The sequence below is a fragment of the Raphanus sativus genome, chromosome 7 (genome assembly GCF_000801105.2).
Source record: "Raphanus sativus cultivar WK10039 chromosome 7, ASM80110v3, whole genome shotgun sequence".
NCBI lineage: Eukaryota > Viridiplantae > Streptophyta > Magnoliopsida > Brassicales > Brassicaceae > Raphanus > Raphanus sativus.
In genome coordinates this window covers 1,102,529-1,118,164 of record NC_079517.1, presented here as the reverse complement: position 1 = coordinate 1,118,164, position 15,636 = coordinate 1,102,529, and the positions used below count along the sequence as shown (strand labels likewise).

General features: G+C 36.2%; 3 protein-coding genes across 4 annotated transcripts; 2 read left to right on the top strand and 1 right to left on the bottom strand.

Annotated features, from left to right (window-relative positions):
* Positions 1-1,218: 1,218 nt before the first annotated feature.
* Positions 1,219-6,773, top strand: LOC108818278 (phosphatidylinositol-3-phosphatase myotubularin-2). Of its 2 annotated transcripts, none has more exons than XM_018591196.2 (19): positions 1,219-1,448; positions 1,616-1,684; positions 1,767-1,841; positions 1,956-2,027; positions 2,154-2,226; positions 2,394-2,443; positions 2,536-2,825; positions 3,005-3,078; positions 3,167-3,230; positions 3,317-3,382; positions 3,738-3,837; positions 3,919-4,032; positions 4,297-4,466; positions 4,638-4,722; positions 4,920-5,138; positions 5,250-5,309; positions 5,402-5,466; positions 5,550-5,829; positions 5,972-6,773. In XM_018591196.2, exons 1-19 carry the CDS (start codon positions 1,341-1,343, stop codon positions 6,449-6,451), a joined length of 2,514 nt encoding a protein of 837 aa, XP_018446698.1. In that variant the 5' UTR covers positions 1,219-1,340; the 3' UTR covers positions 6,452-6,773. The 2 variants fall into 2 exon arrangements, with proteins under 2 accessions (XP_018446698.1, XP_018446697.1); XM_018591195.2 differs by having other exon boundaries at positions 1,604-1,684.
* Positions 6,774-8,651: 1,878 nt separating this feature from the next.
* On the top strand, positions 8,652-10,203 carry LOC108816680 (3-ketoacyl-CoA synthase 19). The gene has a single exon (XM_018589246.2). It carries the CDS (start codon positions 8,667-8,669, stop codon positions 10,056-10,058), a length of 1,392 nt encoding a protein of 463 aa, XP_018444748.2. The 5' UTR covers positions 8,652-8,666; the 3' UTR covers positions 10,059-10,203.
* A 1,430-nt stretch (positions 10,204-11,633) lies between these two features.
* On the bottom strand, positions 11,634-14,649 carry LOC108814724 (3-phosphoinositide-dependent protein kinase 1). Its single transcript, XM_018587348.2, has 11 exons — positions 14,032-14,649; positions 13,771-13,951; positions 13,627-13,679; positions 13,440-13,541; positions 13,243-13,351; positions 13,044-13,122; positions 12,797-12,962; positions 12,579-12,713; positions 12,311-12,483; positions 11,977-12,199; positions 11,634-11,893 (listed from the first exon to the last, which is right to left on the bottom strand). The coding sequence occupies exons 1-11, from the start codon at positions 14,182-14,184 to the stop codon at positions 11,810-11,812; spliced, it is 1,458 nt and encodes a 485-aa protein (XP_018442850.1). The 5' UTR covers positions 14,185-14,649; the 3' UTR covers positions 11,634-11,809.
* Positions 14,650-15,636: the final 987 nt, after the last annotated feature.

Sequence of the window (15,636 nt, the reverse complement as noted above, 5' to 3'; positions counted from 1 at the left end):
TTTATTCGTATGTGTTTGTGGGTTTGTGGAAACCGCACTTGCATAGTTGACCAAACTTAGATGTCCAAATCTCAAAATTCAGCATGCTTATACCATTTAATATACTTTATTGGAGTATCTTAGCATATAAATGCAAATTTCATTTGACTTTTTTATCATAAATTTACAATTGCAAATTCAGTTCATTGTAATTCATTTTTGGATATTAAAATAATGGATTTGAAAGATCAATTTTGTTAGAATTGTACCCTTCTCTCCATTTCAGATTAGGCCGATAGTTTTTATTCTATAGTTTAAATTTTATTTAATTTCGAATGTGTTTTATTTTTTAATGTATTTAATTGCTAGTTTTTCTAATTTTATGCATATTCATTTAGTTTATTAATTAATATAATTAGAAAATAATATATTATTTAGGGATAAAACAATAAATTTTATTGATTATTTAATATGTGTAAAGAAATATAGAATATAAAATAGCACGGAGAAAGTATAGTTTTATACTATTAACTCGGTAACAGAGTTTATATAAATTTTCCAAAAGTAAAACGAAATTAAAATATATTTGATTAGATAAATGACTAAAATTAACAATAATATTCATCCAAAAATCTAAAATATATTTTAAAATAAAAAGATAATTCTTATGTATTTTGCGTTGTTATCCAAAAAATATATTTTAATAAAAATTCAAAAATAGAAAACACATAACTAAATATTAATCAAATATTTTTTTAAATTTTATATAACTGAAAATAGAATACTGAGTGATTTTTAAGATTTATTTATTAATAATAAATATTTATTTGTTAATAATAAATATTTACTTGTTAATAATAAATATAGTGTATGAATAAATTTCAAAATATTATAATACTTAAGAAGTTTCTAATGAAAACATAAATAATAATGTATTATTATAGTTTTTAGTTAGTAGTATATGTATTAACAAATAATTATAAAATATTTATGTCTGCATGTCCGGACAAATACCTAGTTTTATATTATTAACTCGGTAATAGAGTTTACAAAAGCCAGATAAGAAAATACTATATAATTTCTTAAATAATAAATTTACACATTAATGGAGTTTGTATCACGCAGCAGTCATAAATAACTGATATTTAAGATAAATAAAAATCATAAATAGGCAAGAAAGATAATTATTAAAACAAATAAAAAAAAGTTTTTAGAAAAACGCAAGCCTTTCCCCATAACTACGTCGTATTAGGGAGTCGTGGCGAAAAGGCAGCGTGAAGAATCCTGTTTTTTTTTTTGTTGTTGTCGTCACCGTTGAGCGGCAGGTGAAAGCGCCTCATCACCGTCTCTGTTTCATTCCGATGACGGCGCCGTTAAACTCCCCTAGGCGATTACGATCGCTGCGATATTCGTCGGAGAAGATGGAAGGCACGGGAAGCTGGGACGTGATCGAATGGAGTAAACTCGATGTAAATGCCTCTCTCTTATCTTTATCACAATTCTAGCTTCTCTCTCTCTCCCGCGTTGAATTAAGCTAGAGAGAATGAGAACATCGTTGTTAGGGTTAATCAATTGAAGCCTAATGATTTTACTATTCTCTGTTTTTTGTTTTTTTTTGTTGGAGGATCATCATCAGCCAGCTTGTTGGTCAAGCTCTTTTTCAAACTTGGATTGCTTGCTGGAATCTGAGAGGATCACCTTCGAGGTATCTCCTTAAGGTTTAATCATCATAATTGTAACTGTTTTGAATTTGGAATCTGTATTGTTGAGAAGCTTTTTGATTTCAGTGTTGTGGAGTTATCCTTATCAATACTCATGAGGTCGGGACCCTCTTGCTGACGAACTTCCGTATTCTGTTTCTGGTAACGACTCTTCTTTCTTCTTTTTTTTTGTGTTGTAATGTTATTGCCGTTAGTTTTCTGCATTCCTATCATATTTTGATGGACAATGTTGTGAAAATTGAACTCTTTGTGAAGACTGAAGGGACCAGAAAGCTTGTTCCACTTGGTACGATTCCACTGGTGGCTATCGAGAAGTTTAGCAAAATGGTATGTTTTGTTATCTTATCTTTTGGAGGAAGATAGCATTGTTTTTTATTGATTTTTTTTGTGAAGTTAGGCTTTTGGATTTTTAATTTTTATGTAAACTCTGTGTCCGTTGGGTGTTTTATTTAGGTGCTGAAAGGTCAATCAAACAGACATCATCACTCCAACAAGAATCCACCAATACGTCTTTTACAGGTCACTGGTATGTTTCCGTGTTTGCCATTTGTTTCTTACATGACAGTAACTATCGTGGCATTAGACATCACCACCACAATAATGTTGATTGAAGGGATTTTGTTACCGTTTTATCTATTACCTTCTGTCTGTTACTTTGAATTTAGTTATTGTCTAAGCATGTGGATTTTGCAGGCAAAGACATGAGGATAATTGTCTATGGTTTTCGACCTGGAACCAAGCAGGTGAAAACTTGTAACACTTTTTCATATTATGCTGCCTTCTGCGTTGCTCCTTGAAGCTTAGATTATCCTATATGATTCTATTGGCATTGCAGAGACGTGCTGTAGTCGATGCAATATTGAAGTGTAGCAACCCAGAGAGAGTGTGGGATCTTTATGCTTTTACATGTGATCCTTCCAAATTCGGTAACAAAAACCCAAAGGAAAGATTGCTTAATGAATATTTTCGGCTTCTCGGGAAAAGTTCAGTTAAAGGGTCAAAGAATATGATTGAAGATGGTTCATTCACACTGTCCAATGACTATTGGCGGATAACTAACTTGAACTCGAATTATGACTTGTGTCAGACCTATCCGTTTGCTTTGATGGTTCCAAAATCAATTAGGTAGGACATGAAAAAAAAAATTGGTCTCTGCCAGACTTTGAGAGCTTCTGTGTTCGTGTTTGAGACCGGCACAGAATTTTTCTCTTCAGTAACTTGGCATACCGCTCTTTCTTTCTTTTTTTTTTTTGGGTTTAAACTATAGTATAGACATGAATATATTATTGCATGTTTTATGTCAGTGATGAAGAGCTAATCCAGGCGTCTACTTTCCGGGCAAAATGTCGCTTGCCCGTGATCTCGTGGTGTCATCCGGGTAGAAATGCAGTGGTTTTGGTGCTTCAATTTGAACTTTGTTCGCATAGTTTTCTTATTTTCATGTTACTTTTTGATATTTATTGCAGAAAGTGGAGCTGTGATTGCTCGCTCATCACAACCTTTAGTTGGTCTGATGATGAACATGAGGAGGTATATAGAATCTTCGGTTTTTATTTTATCAAAGTGCTTGAAGTGGTCATCCTGAAGTTTTGATATATTTTCCCCATTTTTAACAGTAATTTTGATGAGATACTTGTTGCTTCATTCTGCACTCAGTTAGCTGGTCACGAGGGAGCACAACGGTGAGCTTCCTATGTTTTTTTTTTTCTCATTTGGTTAAAGTTAACATTTCGAATTACTGATCCCTTTTTATCATCTTTATTACCATGACACTTCCATGTGCTTGCATTTCTTGCGTGTTTTTTTTGTTAACTGAAAAAGAATGCTAGTAAAAATAGAAATCGCATATGCAAATAACCTGAAGATAACCACTCATTGTTGGCCCACTAGACGTGTCATTATTTTCTAAAATATTTAGAAAGGTCTATCTGAGTAGAACAAAATTATATTCTGTTGGTTTATATCTTCAGTATGGATGAACGCGGATACTTTGTTTTGATAAAATGCACTAACGCTCGTTTTGTTTTTATGCCGTAGGAAGCTTTATATAGCAGATGCAAGACCTAGGAAAAATGCATTAGCAAATGGGGCAATGGGAGGAGGCTCAGAATCATCTTCAAATTATTTGCAGTCCGAAGTCTGTACATACCATAATGTCTGAAGTTCAATATTTTGTCTTCTAGAATTGCTTGTTTTTACTGACAGTGTTCCTCTTCAGATTGTGTTCTTTGGGATAGACAACATACATGCAATGAGAGAGAGCTTTTCCCGCCTCAGGGATTATTTAGATATGCACGGTACAACATCATCCGATGGGACGTCGTCATTCTTGGTAAGAACTGAATTTCATTCAGTATTTTTGGTTGGCAACAAATTTGTAAGCAGGCAGGTTTTTATTTTTTTCCGTAATAAATCGACCATACTTCCGCAGTTGTCTAGCACTCGAACATTTAGGTTGTTTAACTAAGTAGGATGTGCTTCTATTGTGTTAAGTAATGTGGACATGATTTACATTAATTTCCGACTGAACGTTTGGAACCATAGTTTCCTCTTCCATGGCTAAACGTGGGAATTTCTATTGGTGTGAAATCTATAGAGACATGGTGGGTGGACTTGGAGTGGAGGTAATCTCAGTAGTATGTCTGCGTCAGTATCCTTACTTGGAGAAAGTGGTTGGTTGAGCCACATCCAGAGCATCTTAGCTGGTGTAGCATGGATTGCTGCACGTGTTGCGATGGAGTCGGCATCAGTTCTTGTGCACTGCAGGTTAGCTATCTTATGGCGACATCACCACTTTAACTGTTTTACTAGGCATACCGATGTTTATGTGTTAAGATAAAGATGCGTCTGTCTCAAGAAACCAAATCAATTATCATCGGTGAAATCATGTCATTTACTTTTCTCAGTATCCTGACTGTGATGTCATTGTTCATTCAGTGATGGATGGGACAGAACAACTCAGCTGGTTTCTCTTGCATGCTTATTGCTTGACCCATACTACAGAACATTTGCTGGGTTTCAGGTATTCATCATGCTATAGTTTTGAATTTTGTGTTAATGTTTCTCGTTGTGACTCAATTTACGTAAATTATTATTGATTTCAAGTTTAGGATGCTACCATTTCAGATGTTCTTACCAGCCAATTCACCTACATAAACTGCATCTGTTAGATTTTTGTTTGCTAACTAAGTCTTCTCTACTGTTTTGAATTGGCATCAGGCTCTTGTCGAAAAGGATTGGTTAGCATTCGGTCACCCGTTTTCAGATCGTATAGGAATGACTAACGTTTGTGGATCTGGTAATTTTGAATTACCAATTCAGTCTTCTTCTGCCAGAAGTTACCCTTCATCTCCAATCCAGCAAACTTCAGGATCAGCAGCTGCTCAACCTTCTAGCTCTTCACATGGGCTGAACGATTATTCTCCTATATTTTTGCAGGTAAGCAGCTCTTACGTGCAAGTTACAAGTTACCTATTCTTTTTTCTTTTGGTGTGGTAGATCTACTAACAATACTTGAGTATGCTCACGTTTATCTTGGTATATTTGCAGTGGGTTGATTGCGTTTCGCAGCTAATGCGGATGTATCCTTGTGCTTTCGAGTTTTCTCCGGTATGTATATAGACTGTGTAGATGTCTGAAAGTTTCATAGTGATCTTTTCTACTAAAGCTATTCTCTACTACCCTTCAATATTTTGTTTCAGACTTTCCTGGTAGATTTCATGGACTGCTTGCTTTCATGTCGTTTTGGGAACTTTTTGTGCAATAGGTAGCCCTCTGGTTTGATATTCTCTTCGGTAGTTTAGTTCTGTGGTTAAGCAGGAAGTGATGGTGATTTCTTGATGATTGCAGTGAAAAGGAGAGGCAGGAGTGTGGGATTTCTGAAGCCTGTGAATGCCTATGGGCTTACTTGACTGATCTTCGTTCCTGCAGTGGGACTTCTCATGCCCACTGTAATCCAATTTATGATCCTTCAAAATATGATGGCCCATTATTACCTCCTGCAGCTGCTCTAGCACCGACTCTCTGGCCTCAGTTCCATCTTCGGTGGGCCTGCCCTGTGGAACCAAACGCTGCAGAAACCGAGGTCCAATGTAGAGCCATGGCTCTTAAGTATTCAGAAATGAAGAAGGTAAAACATCTTTCTTAACATGCTCTAGACTAAAATCGAATTCTTTTCTTGCTTGTTACAAAGTTTAGATCCAACTGTACATGCTATTATTGTTTGCTAACTTGTTTGGCTTGTGTGTCTGGATAAAACAAAACTGGAACAGGAGAAAGAAGAAGCAGAAAAGAAGGTAGATGCGCTGTCTTCTACAGTGGAGTCACTGAGAGAAGAGCTGCTTAACGAAAGAAACATAAGTCGTGCAGCTAAGGAATCAGAAGAGAGAGCTATCCAAGAGCGCGCAGTCGTATCAAAGGTCGTGCAGTCAGTTGGCTGCAAGGTTAACTTCACAAAGAACGGAGCTTGCACAGTTGAAGTAGGAGACGGGCCACAGAGATGTCGTCACTCAATTCCCCAAAAACAATCCGAGGACAGTAAAACAGATGTCTCAGAATCTATCTCATCATCAGAGAGTGAACAAAAAGTTTGTGAAGCATTGTGTCCGTTGCTTACAAGAGGAGAAGGAACGTGTCGCTGGCCTGACGCGGGTTGCTGTGCGCAGATGGGGAGCCAGTTAGTTGGGTTGAAAGCAAACTTTGAAGCATTTGATAAACTCTCAATATACGACAGCTATTTCACAGCTGAATGAGAGAGGTCCTAAGTCCCACCAGATATCAAGGACTTGTGTGTATGTTTTTTTTGACAGAGTAAAAAGCATAGCAACAGCAAAGAGGATGATAACCATCAATAAACCCGAGAGCATTTTGGAGTGTGGAGAGCATCTCGGGAACTATAACTTCGTGTGTATAGCAATGCGATCATGGTCTCGACGACCTCTGGCTTCATTGTGAAAGTTAGATTATCTGATTGTTGTTTTGTTTTGGTTGAGATAGTGACTTGATGATTGGAATTTAAAGTACAGTTTCTTACTGAGGATGATAGGATTTGATTATATGGTTTGGTTCATGACCTTTTGATTTTCTTTTCCCAGTTGATTTCGTCTGAGAGTCTAGGGGTGGACAAAGGAATAGCTTCCAGTGTGTGAGCCTCCTGTGGCTATGGACAAGGACAATGCACGCGATCGCAGTTTCGTCTAGAACTTAAATTTGCCAACACATAGACAATCGTTTTCTAATAAGCAGACAAATTTTTTCATTGTACGTAAAAAGAGCAAAGTAGTTAATTCGTCACAGATGGAGTTGAAGACTACTCCCTATAAGAGCATCATTAACCTCATTGCTTAAAATGGGGTGCTTAACATTTTTTTTTGTTTTTTTTCGGATTTAAAAAAAAGAAATTAATAGATGAACCACTTGCGGGTCACCACGTGTCAGTGAAGCCCGCAGAACAGTGCAAACAACAGCAAAATTGAACGCTTATTTAAGCTACTCTTCTTCTTCTGCTCTTTCTCTTTCCTTCTTTTTTTTAACTAAAATAATAACAAGCATCCCCTAGAATTTGGGGTTAACGATGCTCTAAAGGGTAACTATTAATGAGATATATTTTTCTCGTTGGTTAGTAGTATGTATCATAACATAAGTCATAACCAATCGAAATAAATCGGTGGATATACCTAATTTTGATTAATTGATAAGGAATAAGGTCCAAGGTCGGGTATGCAAGAAGTGGAATATGGAAACATTGTTATTAAATGTTTGTAGTGTCAAAGTTTGAGAACAACTTAGCTACGTAACAACTAACGAGAAAAAAAAATGTTAAATGTTTATAGTGTCAAATGGTATTAAATGTTTATAGAACAACTTAGCTACGTAACATAACTTAGCTATAAAAAATGTCGCATGAGACTGATCACTGATATAAGAAGTGGAATATGGAAACATTTAATAATAATGAACTGACCCAAAATAAGATAAGGTTAGTAAATCAAAGCATGAAACTGATCATGGTCCATAAAATGTCGCATGAGACAGAGACTGCTCACTGATAGATGACTGCTTTCTACTACCTACTTGCTTTTTATCTAATTAGCCACGCTAGGCTTTACGCATGGAGATTAAATGTTACAACCTCAAAAACTGAAAAAGTTTAGTTTATTCTGTGTTCAAATTCAAACTCGAACCAACGTAGAACAAATGTAAGTTTAATCTTTAGTCACCAAACGTAGTTACTATGTTGGTTGGGTCGGTGTCAAGATCATGAGAGTTTTTATGGAGTAGTAGTATCTTTTAATATTGGGATTAACAAGATGATCAGTCAATAAACTAATTTATTGTAGTGGTTAGCTAAAAGACAATACAACATCACATTCGAATTTCTTTGATGATACACGTGTTATCATTAAAACAAAACATCAAACAACACAATGAGATAGAGAGACAAGGGTTCAAATTCTTTGATTACGGTTTCGTTTATCAGTATTGGTTTTGTTATGTCTATACGAATTCACGTTCGACAAATTTAAAGTTTAGTCCTCGTTTCATTTATTAAAAAAAAATAAACAAAATACTTGAAAGATGCGTTGAACAGTTTCATATAAAAAGGATAAATGAAAAACTATACGTATCTCATGTATATATGGAAATTACGTCGATAGATGATACTTTTTACATGAACGGAAACTATTTTAAAAACGTAAAACAAATCAGTTATATAAAACAATTAGTGTATTTAGCAAATCTCTATTTATATAATCAACTTAAAATATGCTCAAACATTTTTTTGTGGAAAAATACGCTTTAATTTTTATTGCAACTATCTTTAAACAGTAAAATAGTTGGTACAGAAGTTTCCACAAATTTATTTCTAAACTAGAGTTCACCATATCACTTTCTCTATAAAAAGCGGTACATGTCTACAACTTTGACACAACTTAAGAAACAAAAAAAAAACACAATACACTTTCTATGGAGCTCTTTTCACTCCCTTCTCTGTTCCTTATCTCCACTCTACTCGTCTTCTACATCTCCAAGTATGTTCTCAACAAAAGAAACCAGAGAAACTGTTTCATGCTTCACTACGAGTGTTACAAGGGCCAAGACGAGAGAAAACTCGACACCGAGGCCTGTGCCAAGGTCGTTCAACGAAACAAGAACTTAGGTCTCGAAGAGTATAGGTTTCTCCTCCGTACAATGGTCAGATCCGGTATAGGAGAGGAAACTTACGGCCCAAGAAACGTCCTCGAAGGTAGAGAAGCCTCTCCTTCTCTCCTCGACGCTCACTCCGAGATGGACGAGATCATGTTCGATACCCTCGACAAGCTTTTCCACAAGACAAAAGGCTTGGTCTCTCCTTCGGACATAGACATTCTGATCGTCAACGTCTCTCTCTTCGCTCCATCTCCTTCTCTAACCTCGAGAGTCATCAACAGATACAAGATGCGAGAAGACATCAAATCATACAACCTCTCCGGTCTAGGGTGTAGCGCGAGCGTTATATCGATTGATATAGTGCAACGGATCTTCGAGACTCGAGAGAACTCGTTTGCACTCGTTGTCAGCACTGAGACAATGGGTCCTCACTGGTACTGCGGTAAAGATAGGTCAATGATGCTCTCAAACTGTCTCTTCCGTGCTGGAGGAAGCTCTGTTCTCTTAACCAACGCACCACGGTTCAAGAACCAGGCTTTGATGAAGCTCGTGACTGTGGTTCGAGCCCACGTGGGCTCGGACGACGAGGCCTACTCGTGCTGCATGCAAATGGAAGACAAAGACGGTCATCCAGGGTTTCTCTTAACCAAGTACCTTAAAAAAGCAGCTGCTAGAGCCCTGACCCTAAACCTAAAAGTCCTCCTCCCTAGAGTCTTGCCACTCAAGGAACTCATCCGGTACGCGATAGTACGCGCTTTTAAACGAAGAACCACCGCAAAAGGAGAGTCCACGAGCTCAGGATTAGGTCTAGACCTGAAGACAGGCTTGCAACACTTTTGTATTCACCCTGGAGGAAGAGCTATTATAGAAGGTGTGGGTAAAAGCTTGGGGCTCACGGAATTTGACATCGAGCCAGCGAGAATGGCGCTTCATAGGTTTGGGAATACATCTTCTGGTGGTTTATGGTACGTTCTTGGTTACATGGAAGCTAAGAAGAGGTTGAAGAAAGGTGACAAGATATTAATGATGAGTATGGGAGCTGGATTTGAGTCTAACAACTGTGTTTGGAAGGTTCTTAAGAATCTTGATGATAACAATGTTTGGGATGATTCGATCGATCAATATCCTGAAATGTCGAAGATACCTAATCTGTTCTTGGAGAAGTATGGTTGGATCAATGACGATACCATGAGCTTTGTTCGAGTTTGAGTCATCCCAAGTAAGCATAAAAAGAGAGAAAAATAAGATGGGAATGTTTTTTTCAATATAAGAAATGTTTACTTTGCCAATCTATTTGGAATGTTTAGGCCAAGAAGTGCTATATACAGAATTCATTATTTTTCTTCTTTCCCAATTTGAACTTAACCGCAGTTAGTATTACTTTTATATACAAATTGGTTGACGATTTGACTATCGACCAGTTGGTTTAGAACTAGATATTTACAACAGTGACAAAGATTTGTGTGTTTACTGTTTTCAAGTTGTTTGAATTTACTTTTTTTGACAGAAATGAATTATTGTGGTTTACCCATATATGATCTTTATTTACTAACTTTATTTGTTAGGAAATTATCAATGACTTAACCAAATTATATTACAATTGAACCCCAAAATAATAAGTATGGCTCCACAATAAGTATTATACATAGATACCACTACTTTCTCCACAGAATAACTCCTTAAGCCACTTTAAAAAAAAAAACTGAAAGCTACATATGAGTGTCTCAGTTCTTTACAAGTCAAATTTTGTACAAATTCTGAAAGTTTCCAAATTGGCTTCCTTGAACTTATGAATCAATCTACATTGATGCATCCGTATAATATTTTGAGATAGTATTCGATGACTACTAACTTAAAGTTTTGAATGTCATTTGGAAATAGAAAAGAAAATATAATTAACATTGAGTTTATAGAGATGAAAAGCTATGGATTCATATACAAGTTTTCTATTAAAAATCATAAAGCTATTTTCTATGCAATCCTTAAGTAATGGTAGTAAGTCTACGCATGGTGGAAGCTGAGACAAGGTTGTACAACATTCTTCCTGAAGAGCAAAATCTGAAGGAGGAATTTTCGCGAATCGCCAAACTAAACCAATTTCGTTTTTATTTCAATGTTACGAAATTCCTATTAAAAACAATCATTTTTCAATTATTTGATTTTTTTTTGTAATATGCAAGTTTCGAACATTAAACTGTGTTTTGGTTTACAACATTGTAACCACGGTTTTGACAAAATACTTTTACTGGAATTAATACTTTCATGTAATTTTCATTTTAATATACAGCTGTTTAATTTGTTTGAAGAAGTACAAAAATCAAAAATAATAATTTTTCAACTTAGAAACTTTTTTTTCTTTCAATTGTTAAGTCATAACTAATTTATGTATGAAATTGGACTAGTAATATTAAGAAATCAAAATTTTAACTTATTAATTTTGAAAACTTTAAAAGAAAAACTAACTCTAACAAACAAAATAATATGATATTGATTTCTTCTTATTTAAATTTATATTCAAAATTAAATTTATTAAAAATAATTTCTTACTGAAATAATGTTAAAATACTAGTTAAAATGTTTTTTTTTTTAAGATTGTCTGTTAGGTCCTAAAGAATACTTGGCTCAAGTTTTTGTGTGTGTTGAAGTGGCTCGTTGGTGATAAAGCATGGGTCAGTGCTCCTATTAAGTATTAACCATCGATGGAAGCACAAACGCATCATGTTAAACCAAACCAAACCAAAGAAAAAAAGAACCCCAAATTTTTAAAACTAGCCCTGAGCCAAGTTGTGGGAATGTGGAAGTGGTATATTTCAAAGTTGGGTATGGTAAACATTTCTTTTGTCGGCTATGGTATAGAACATCTGATGAATCGAGTTTGTTCAGTTCATATCTTTAAAAGAAAAGAAACACAAAGAAATGTAGAAACAACAGAACCATTCTTCCCAACAGGAGCGCTTCTCTCAGCGATTCTGTAGAGTCTCGATTGCTTTTTTCCACACCAAAGCTCTCTGTTTCACGTCTTCAAATGACAAAACCTTCTTCGGCTGCAGAATTCAAGAAGAGTTCAGTAATTTAAGTTTAACATCTTTGGTAGAGAGACAAAACCTAAGGAAATTGATGCCCCTACCGTGCAAATCTTGAAGTGAGAAGGGCTAGTGACTACAACGTTGAGGTCATTCGAGTTATCAGACCAGATGATGTTCCCTTTTACAACTAGCTTTGACGGGTCAACATAGATTAGCTTGGGTTTGTTGGTTAGTATTAGCTGCACCTTCTTGCTCGTTATTTTCTGAAGCTTCTTCACAGCTGATATCATCAGGACCGATTCTCCCGGCTCCAGAAACTGTTGCCTGTTATATAACACATGAAAAAAAAAAAGTTAAGCAGGTTTTCTAACTAGAGAGTCTAGTTTCAGCAGCTTTAAACCCAGATGTTGACAGGAAAGCTCTGAATGTGCCCACCATCTCGAATCAAAAGAGTCTATTGAAGCAAGCCGTGTTATGGAACCCGATGATTCAGAAGGTGTGGAAGGAGCACTGTGCCCATCGTTATGTGCGGCTGAAGAATCTCCAATATGAGTCGGGTTCCATGGAGAACCATGAGCGTCATCCCTCTCAGGAGATGCTGTCTGAGACTGCACATCAGGTGAGAATAGCCAAATCAACAAACGAACAAAACGATAATAGTAACGAGCATCTAAAGTCTAGAGGGTATATGAGGAGGGCCTACCGCAGGATCTGGGGCTAGCTTTGGAGGAGTCTGAGACCTTAGATTCTTCCAGTCAACTCCCATAAAGAAAGGATGTCGCTTAAGAGCAGCATAACCTTCTGATCCAGCACCTGGTCTTCTACTTGGATCAGTATCCTGAGAGAGAACAGAACAGTTTAAAAGAATTACTGCCATATCATTCGACTGGTGACAAAGGCTTATGATAGTATATTTATTACCAGCAACCGGTCAATGAGGTCTCTTGCTGCTTCTGAGAAATGACTTGGGAACTTTATATCTCTGGCTATAATTCTTTGGAAAATCAGCCATTCACTTGCGTCTTTGAAAGGAGAAGTCCCTGAAAGCATTTGGTAGATAGTGCAGCCGAGAGCCCAGAGATCATTTCTGTTTGAATAATGTTCCAAAGTCCACAGAGTAATGAGCATTGTAATCCACAAAAAAAACCAAAAAAAAAAAAATGCTTACCCAAAAGTTGCGGGAGAAGAGTTGAGAACTTCAGGAGGAACATAAGCAGCAGTTCCGACAAAAGTGCACGCCTTATCGTCTGTATATACGTCACCAGTTTACAGAGACAGGGCTTAAACCAGAATCTGACAATAATTGTCTGATAAGACCGACCTTAAGCTGAGAAAAATAATAAAGGATCATGGATGGGGTATATTACCAGAAGCAGCATTAGGAAGAACTGTGATCCGGCTATCTTGCATCGGCTTCACACTTCCAAAATCAGCAATCTTGATGTGCCCATCTGAAGTCAGCAGCAGATTCTCCGGCTACCATTTTGAAGAAAAACAAAAAAAAAACACACTTAAAGCACTGCCATTGGGAGAGGCAACAAAAAAGAGAAGAGAAGAGAGATACCTTGATATCACGATGTATGAGTCCCATATTATGTATATACTCAAGAGCATCCACAACTTGTGCACTGTAGAACCTAGATTCATCCTCAGATAGTCTACCTTTCTGCACATGAAGAAGGTACATCAAATTCAAACACTTATTAAAATACTACCATGAAGGTTGTTCGGATCGGATGGGATCATCTTACTCTAGTAATTTGGTCGAAAAGCTCGCCACCCTCGCAAGATTCAAGTGCCATATCTAAAAGCATATAGGAGAAAAATCTAATTACAGAGAGTTTTGTTCTATAAGCAAGCAAGCACATACACACACAACTAAAAGAGAAACGTACATAGTGAGAAAGAGTCTTGAAAAGTGAAGAAGAGTTTGATGATCCCAGGATGGTCAAGCTGATCAAGAACAATCCTCTCGAGTTTTACATAAGCTGTTTTGTTCTCCTTTGTTATGAATTTTTTGTCCATAATCTTTAAAGCATACACAGTTCCACTCTCCTTCTTCTTTGCCCTAACAACCTGAATTTTTTTTTTATGAATCAATTCAATTCAATTGGTTCGATGAATCAATTGGTGAGAAGATAATAACAATAAAAAACCTTGGAGTAGGAGCCAACGCCGTAGATCTTGCCGAGCTGGAAATCCTGGATGGTGAAGTTCTCTTGAGGAGCTTTGAAGGAGAAGCTCTTGCTCCTAGAAACACTTCCGCCATTGCCTTGAAGGACAAGCTTCGAATCAAATTCCTTCTCCATTTTGCCAGCATTTGCCTTCTTCTTCTTCTTCTACGTCTTGATGATATGACTCATAGAATAATAATCCCCCAGAAACAAAGCTTAGAGATGAATTTTTGATTTCACGATGAAACAGAAACAATAATCAGAGGAACCGTTAGATCTGTTGTAGGGCTTGAGGTGATGGTGGTGGTGGTGGGTTCCGATTTCGAAATTTGTATCGAATAAAAGCGAATTACTCTCGATTGAAGGACAAAAGAAAAGTAAGAGAGAGAAAGAGAGAGGTATGGGAATATTGGGAAGAGGAGAGATAAATTAGCGGAAACTGATGGAGGAGAGAGGAATGTGTCACACTTCAACTCCTTCTTCTTCTTCAATTCCTTCTTCCTTTTTCGGATTTAATAAAATAGTGTTATTTGCAGTAATTTACTGCTCTCACTCATTACCAGTGCCTATGTTTCTTTTTTGAATGTTTTGTAAGCCCTGACATCATCCCATTTACTTTGGCATCATTACCAATCTTATTTAGTAAAAATGTGAGGAAGTTATTAAATGTGTACGAAAGTATTTCACCCTCTATTGGGCCTAAATAATTCGGCCCACTACCAGTAGAATTCGTCCTTTTATTTAAACTTGGCCCCATCTCTGAGACTAATGTAATGTAACTAAACAGTTTTTCACCTATTCATATAGTGAAAGCAGAAGCTTTGTTCATTTCAATCCCCTACAACACAGCTTCTAAAACATCTAACACGATAATATGAGAAATAGAGAGGTTAAATTTAACACTGTGAACCAAGGGCGCTATAAATTTCATAATTTTAAACTTTGGAAATTTATTTGAAGAACTACTTACTTGACCTACAAGTAACAACTCCTCTTTTCTTTCTACAAATCCCACCCATCTTTCCTGCCACCTAACTCTCACCTCCTTAGCCCCGTTCATCTTTGACGCAAGAGCGTTCGATCAGTGAGCGGAGGGGGAGTCCGCTTTGAATTATATATCATAAATCTAAACTATATACCCTAAACCTAAATCTTTATGATTTAAATTTAAGGTGTAAAATTTGAGTTTAAAGTATATGATTTAGTTTTAAGGTATATGATTTGGGTTTAAAGTATAGGATATGAATTTAAAATTTAAAATTTGAATCATAAATTTAAGATTTAGAGTTTAGCTGCCGAAATTAACATCGTTAAAATTAACATAATTTTCTTTTTCCAACTATTTTTTTAATTTGATAAATTTTATTTAGTAATCTCCATGACATTTTGATTGGTCCTATAAATTGAGGTGAATTTAAAACTTCAAGTTAAGTGGTGAACCTAAGTTTTGTTCATTTTGATATATGTCACGGATTTTCCCGAATTTAGTAATGAATAACATTGGATACTATGAGATATGCATTTAATGTACGTGCTCTTTTAGTTGTAAAACTAGTGTCAGACGATGGTTTGGTGGCCTCAACCATT

What these genes read in the sequence shown, in the direction of transcription:
- LOC108818278 (XM_018591195.2), top strand. Translation starts at nt 1,341, where the DNA reads ATGACGGCGCCGTTAAACTCCCCTAGGCGATTACGATCGCTGCGATAT. An exon ending in ACTTCCGTATTCTGTTTCTG is followed by an intron (nt 1,842 to 1,955) that starts GTAACGACTCTT and finishes CTCTTTGTGAAG; the next exon opens with ACTGAAGGGACCAGAAAGCT. An exon ending in ATTCTCCTATATTTTTGCAG is followed by an intron (nt 5,139 to 5,249) that starts GTAAGCAGCTCT and finishes GTATATTTGCAG; the next exon opens with TGGGTTGATTGCGTTTCGCA.
- LOC108816680 (XM_018589246.2), top strand. Translation starts at nt 8,667, where the DNA reads ATGGAGCTCTTTTCACTCCCTTCTCTGTTCCTTATCTCCACTCTACTC.
- LOC108814724 (XM_018587348.2), bottom strand. Translation starts at nt 14,184, where the DNA reads ATGGAGAAGGAATTTGATTCGAAGCTTGTCCTTCAAGGCAATGGCGGA. An exon ending in TTTTCGACCAAATTACTAGA is followed by an intron (nt 13,542 to 13,626) that starts GTAAGATGATCC and finishes CTTCATGTGCAG; the next exon opens with AAAGGTAGACTATCTGAGGA. An exon ending in TCATACATCGTGATATCAAG is followed by an intron (nt 13,352 to 13,439) that starts GTATCTCTCTTC and finishes TCAAAATGGTAG; the next exon opens with CCGGAGAATCTGCTGCTGAC.